General features: G+C 39.4%; 1 protein-coding gene across 1 annotated transcript; it reads right to left on the bottom strand.

Moving 5' to 3' along the window:
• Positions 1 to 499: 499 nt before the first annotated feature.
• SMIM9 (small integral membrane protein 9) lies at positions 500 to 1,849 on the bottom strand. Its single transcript, XM_037037825.1, has 2 exons — positions 1,708 to 1,849; positions 500 to 633 (listed from the first exon to the last, which is right to left on the bottom strand). The coding sequence occupies exons 1-2, from the start codon at positions 1,847 to 1,849 to the stop codon at positions 500 to 502; spliced, it is 276 nt and encodes a 91-aa protein (XP_036893720.1).
• Positions 1,850 to 6,156: the final 4,307 nt, after the last annotated feature.

The raw sequence follows: 6,156 nt of genomic DNA, 5'->3' as shown, positions 1-6,156 counted from the left end.
GGAGAGGTGGGTGCTGGGTGGAGGGGGGCAAAGGGGTTAAAAATTGAGACAACTGTAACAGCATAATCAATAAAATATAATTAAAAAATAAAATAATTGTTTTGGCACACCAGTTGAAAACTGCTGATGTAGATAAATAGTTTGGTAAAATTTCAGGCAATTGGTAAAACAGTTAATTATGTATTTTTTGGTTCCTAAACCAAAGGAAAGAAAAGTTAGGACTTAATGAAGTTAGTAAAAAAAATGAGCAGTTGCAAATACTGGTTATTAAATGTTACCTGTAAGTCATTGGTAATGGACAAAGCAGGTTGGAGGAAATAAAAAAAAGTAGAGGAGATGCTTTAAAAGATGGTTGCATGGCATTTCAGAGTTTTGGTCCCAGACTCACTTTCCTTAAAATTTCCCTTAATTACTGTTGTGCAGGCTGGTGTGAAACCTGATTTTTCCTGTCTGTTCCTCAGGTTCCCTCTCTTCTCCCCTTTACTCATCCCACAACAGCTTACGTGAGGCAGCAGAGGATCCCCATTAGTGCTGTGCTGACAACAAAAGCAAAAATGGCTGCTGGAGGTATGGAAATTTTGATGAGATCCCACAAGTAATCTCTGAAGTTACTTTGCCAGGACCTGTAGTTTTCTGTAGAAAGAGCATAGAGTTTCATTAAGGAGAGGTCAAATAAATGATGAGGCTGGGATTTCAATCTTGGTTCAAATTCAAATAGTTGTCCTAGATATAATGCTCTTGCAGTTGCCCAGAGTCTGTATTCTTATGTACTCTGCTGTGCTTCCTCTAAAATGTTCAAGGGGTACATGTTAAAAAAAGATATCCTCAGATGGATATAATCTTTGCCTTCTCATGAGTCAAATAGGAGCAATAAGCCCTGCCTTAGATAACTTAAGAGCTTATTTGAGGTCTTTGTGAATAAATGGGGTACTTTGTGAAAGAGGAACATAAATTAATAACTAATGTGTTGTTGCCAGAGTATGTTTGGGAGTTCTGCAGGAGACTGAAGGTAGTGAGTGTTTCATGAAGAGAAAGGAGAAGGCCACCAGCCCCAGGAGCATCCTGAGTGGGAAGGTGTCAGGGTAACTGGTCAAAGGAACTTTAGAGGGAGTCTGTTGATTAAGGTAAGGCTCGAGATATTGGCTGTTTTCTTTAGGAAGTGGGAAAGGAAGGAGTGGGTACTGTGATTTAGCCCTAAGGAAAGAGTCAGGGAAAACAAAAGTGTCTCTGGTGTGGTGTCAAGAGGGTTCACCACTCACCAGCAAGACAGTTTCCAGAGCTGGACCTTTGGAAAGGATCTGAGCAGCAAATGTGCATGTTGGAAGCTGGGCTTTGGGAGCACCTAAGCTGGATCAGTGGGTCATCAGGTTTCCCTTAAATTCACTTCCTTTATCAAATGTTCTCTGAGTGCTCCACCAAAACAACTTTAATTATCCTTTTGTATTCGGGGAGTATTTGTTATACTCCATGGGAAGTTGGCATCTATGGCTTTGGTGGCCCACCTGTGAACTTGTAATTCATGTCATTTAGCAAAGGGCTCAGTGCACAGTGGATGGGTTAGTACTTGTTGAACTAGACTTAACCAAACCCTGATCATTTGCTCCCCTGTGAACATCATTTTTAAATACAAAATCAGTTTTTCCTGACCCGAGACATGCATGCTATCTCTTTGGAAGGTGGGAACATTTATTCTGACAGCGAACATACCCCTTGAGCGAGGTTTCAATCCTGGTTTGTCTTGTATTCTGAAGGCAGATGAAGGTAACACAGAGGAAACTACAGTTTCCAATAAGAGGCAAGACAGAGAGCATAGCAGAAATGCAATGCTCAGCACTTTCTGGGGTTCCATGGGTTCCCCTGAGGGCCACTCAGCTGTACTCGCTCAGCCAAAGGGAGATGGATTTTTTCTTGGCTCTTTCCAAGGCAGTTTTGTCTGAAAAGTTAGAAAATGGTGGGTTAGTTTTTATAGCAAGATGCTTCTTACCTGTCACGAACACAAGAATAATTCACCAGGTGACAATATAGAACCCTGAACACAGTCAGTTTCTGAAGCAAAATGCACCCACTCTCCCCCAAAACAAAACCAACACAAAACAAAAATTTACTCTGCTCTATCAGTCAGACAGCTGACATTGCTTTCTAAAGCACATCCCATTTCAGACTTCCCAATCTCAGTTAATGGAAATAATTTCAGTTGTTCAATCCAAAACATGTGGTGTCATTTTTGACTCTTTTTTTTTTACTCCTACATCTTACCTATCAGAAAGGCCTGGTCTACTTTATCTACAAAGTATACTCATAACCCACCATCATTTCTGTCTCTCTGCTTGCATTCTCACTTCCCTTCAGCCTTCTCCACGGAGCAGCCAAAGAGATTTTGCTTTGTTCTAAGTCAGATTATGTTCTCTTTACTTCCCTGGGCTCACATCCTATTACCTCTTCTTGATCACTGTAACTGAGCCTCATCTGCTCTTGAACAAGCCAGATGTGTTTCCAACTTGGGGCTTACTCATTTGCTATTCCCTCTCCAAGGAATGCCTTCCCCTCAGATATTCTCATGACTCATTTCTTACCTCCTTGAGGTACTCAATACCACCTTCTCAATGTATATTTTCCTGAGAACCCTTTATTAAAATTGTGTCACTCTCTCACAAACTCAAAAATTGTGTCACTCTCTCCTTTCTAATTTTCTTTCCTGCTTTATCCTTTTCCATACACTTCACTGGAAAAGATTACACACACACACACACACACACACACACACATAATCTCAGTTATACACAAATATATAAAATAAAAATTATATATATATAACTTTTTTGTTTTAATTTTATTATATGCCTTTCCTGACTAGAATGTCAGCTACTTGAAGACAGGGATTTTTGTCTGTTTTGTTCACTGCTGAACAGTACCTACCACACAGGGTGTTCAGGTGCTCAATAATTTTTTAAAATAAATGAATCAATGGCGAATTTTGGCTGGTATTATTCACTGCCTGAGCCAACAGTTATCCGAACCCTTTTTTCATTCACTACATATAGCTAGAAAAAAGAAAAGCTGGATCCTCCCTTTCCCAGCCATCCTCATAGCCAGCAATGGCTATGTTGACATAGTTCTGGATGAGAAAGCATAACAAAAATCTGATGGGTAGCTTCTGGGAAGACTTTTAGCCATATTGATCAAAGAGTCAGTGCTACCATTTTTCTTTTGTGCTGCCATGAGCATTGTTTAATTGTTAGCCAAAGTTGGAGCAGTCATCTTGTGACCATGAGGCAATGTACATGAGAGAAAGGCCAAGAAATGACATCCATTCTGGCTCTGACAGTTCAAGCCACCAAACTAACACATCTTTCTGCCTACCTCCTGATTGCTTGGTATGAGAAAAGTAAATTCCTATTTGAGTCATTATGATTTGGCTCAAGTTACTTAAGACATTTATAACAGATATACTCATTCACTGTTTGACAGGGCTTAAAGTGAGCCAAGTTGGCTGGGAAGCCACTTACCTGAAAATTAACTTAGCACCAGGGGTCCAAAGAAGCCAGTGAATTAGGTCTCAGTCTTCAAAGTACAGCAGGAGAAGCTGGCCAGAATCTGCCCCTCAAGTCTCTGAAGTTCTAAATGGAATTCTACCACTCTTTATGATATCATGTACTGAATTTGACCCTCCCCCAGTATCTACCTGACAGCTAAGCATACAGTTTTCTTTCTTTCTTTTTAAAAATATATTTTATTGATTATGCTATTAGAGTTATCCCATTTTTTCTCCCCTTTATTCCCCTCTGCCCTGCATCCCCCTTCCACTAGCACTCCCCCACCTTAGTTTATATCCATGGGTCATACATATAAGTTCTTTGGCTTCTCCATTTCTCATAGTATACTTAAGCTCCTCCTGTGTATTTTGTACCTACCATTTATGCTTCTTATTCCCTGTACCTTTCCCTCCATACTCCCCCTCCCCCTTCCCACTGAAAGCCCTTCGTGTGATAGCCATGTCTGTGAATCTGTTCCTGTTCTAGTTGTTTGCTCAGTTCATTTTTTTTAGGTTCGATTGTTGATAGTTGTCAGTTTGTTGTCATTTTACTATTTGTATTTTTGGTCATCTTCTTTTTCTAAGATAAGTCCCTTTGACGTTTCATATAATAAGGGCTTGGTGGTGATGAACTCCTTTAACTTGACCTTATCTGGAAAGCACTTTACCTGCCCTTCCATTCTAAATGATAGCCTTGCTGGATAGAGTCTTGTTGGATGTAGGTCCTTTGATGACTTTGAATACTTCTTTCCAGCCCCTTCTTGCCTACAAGGTTTCTTTTGAGAAATCAGTTGATAGTCTTATGGGCACTCCTTTGTAGGTAACTGTCTCCTTTTCTCTTATTGCTTTTAAGATTCTCTCCTTATCTTTACTCTTGGGTAACTTAATTATGATGTACCTTGGTGAGGGCTTCCTTGGTTCCAACTTGTTTGGGACTCTCTGAACTTTCTGGACTTCCTGGAAGTCTATTTCCTTTGCCAGAGTAGGGAACTTCTCCTTCATTATGTTTCAAATAAGTTTTCAATTTCTTGCTCTAAACATCTGTGTTGATATCAAAACTGGTCCTTACAGTAGCTGTATCCTCTTAGGCTTGAAGAATTCAAAGACATTTGATTTGCTACATGGTATCTACTATAGTTTATAATAGCATGTATATGGAACTTAATAGATGATAAAGGTGGCATTTTATATCAGTAGGGAAAGAGGGATGGTTTAATATTATGTTTTCCTATCCATTTGGATGCACTAAAGTGAGAACCCTATGAATGAAAATAAATTCTAGATGGATTAGGGACTAAACAAAAATTAAGCCATATACATATTGCAACAAAATATGAAGCCTGGATGGTGTGGCTCAGTGGATTGATTGCTAGCCAGTGAACTGAAGGGTTGCTGGTTTGATTCCCAGTCAGGGCACATACTTGTGTTGTAGGCCAGGTCCTTAGTTGGGAGCATGTGAGAGGCAACCTATTGATATCTCTCTCACACACCAATGTTTCTCTCCATCCCTTCCTCTGTCTATAAAAATAAATAAATAAATAAGTAAATAAATAAAACATTTAAATATGTGAGTGTAAAAAGCTACTTTATAAGCATGTCATAAAATCCAAAATCTATAAATGAAAACAGGGGTAAATTGCCCCATATTGCAAAAAAATGTAAAGCTTTCATACAGAAAAATATTGTAAAGAAAGATAGACGATTAATGACAATGGTAATTAATGACATTAGGTAATACATCTTGTTAACATGCATGACAGCTTCTCCAGGATCCTGGTTGGTCACAACCTCTAGAAAACTTATAAAATGAGGGTTAATAGGATGAGCCACAGTTCCCACTGCTTCACTTAGTCCTAAGAAATACCCCATTGGATCACTTAAGTACAAGTATATTACTCCTTGTCCCTATTGTGTAGCACAAGTCCCAACCCCTCCTCATGAATATCAGGGCCAACTACTCCTGCCAGTATGGTAACCTTTATTTGTGAGATTAGAAAAGGAAAGGGTGCTGAGTACGCATTTCTTTTTTTAAAAAAATTACTTACTTATCTTTAGAGAAGAAAGGAAGGAGAGAGGGAGAGAAATATCAGTGTATGGTTGCCTCCGTGCATCCCCTGCTGGGATCTGGCCTGCAACCAGGCATGTGCCCTGACTGGGAATTGAACTGTGATCCTTTGGTTCGCAGGCCCAAGCTCAATCCACTGAGCTACAGCATTTCTTTCTTGATCCTATATGGCATCTCCCAGTTCTTAGATTCTCTCTCCTACTTTCTTGAGAGAATAAACTTCCAGTCTTCTGCTAGTGTTGCTGTGTGGAAGCGAATAGAACATTGTAGTTGTAGGATTAAACCGGTTTTCAAATTGTCTAATTGAACAGTTTCTCAAGTAATTTTCTTTAGTTTAGCATGCCACCTGTACCTCCATTCCCAGAATTACTCAAAGCCACCAATTCCTGGCTGTTTTGAAAGATACCGTAGTGTAAATCCAATTTCTTCTTGGATTTCCTAGTTGACAGCCCAAGGTTTTGCTTAGGGTTTTCTAAGTTAGTTTCAAATTATGTTTATTTTTTCTACTTCCTAAAATTTTATTACCCTGGCTTCCTCTTCCTTAAGGATTTATGAAGTC

The sequence above is a fragment of the Sturnira hondurensis genome, unplaced genomic scaffold (assembly GCF_014824575.4).
Source record: "Sturnira hondurensis isolate 20B ecotype Veracruz unplaced genomic scaffold, ASM1482457v3 Scaffold0023504, whole genome shotgun sequence".
Lineage (NCBI taxonomy): Eukaryota > Metazoa > Chordata > Mammalia > Chiroptera > Phyllostomidae > Sturnira > Sturnira hondurensis.
This window is presented reverse-complemented; position numbering and strand designations above follow the sequence as displayed.

Coding starts and splice junctions, on each gene's coding strand:
- SMIM9 (XM_037037825.1), bottom strand. CDS start 1,849: ATGGAACCCCAGAAAGTGCTGAGCATTGCATTTCTGCTATGCTCTCTG. Junction 634..1,707: donor ATTGAAACCTCGCTCAAGGG/GTATGTTCGCTG, acceptor CTCTTTCTACAG/AAAACTACAGGTCCTGGCAA.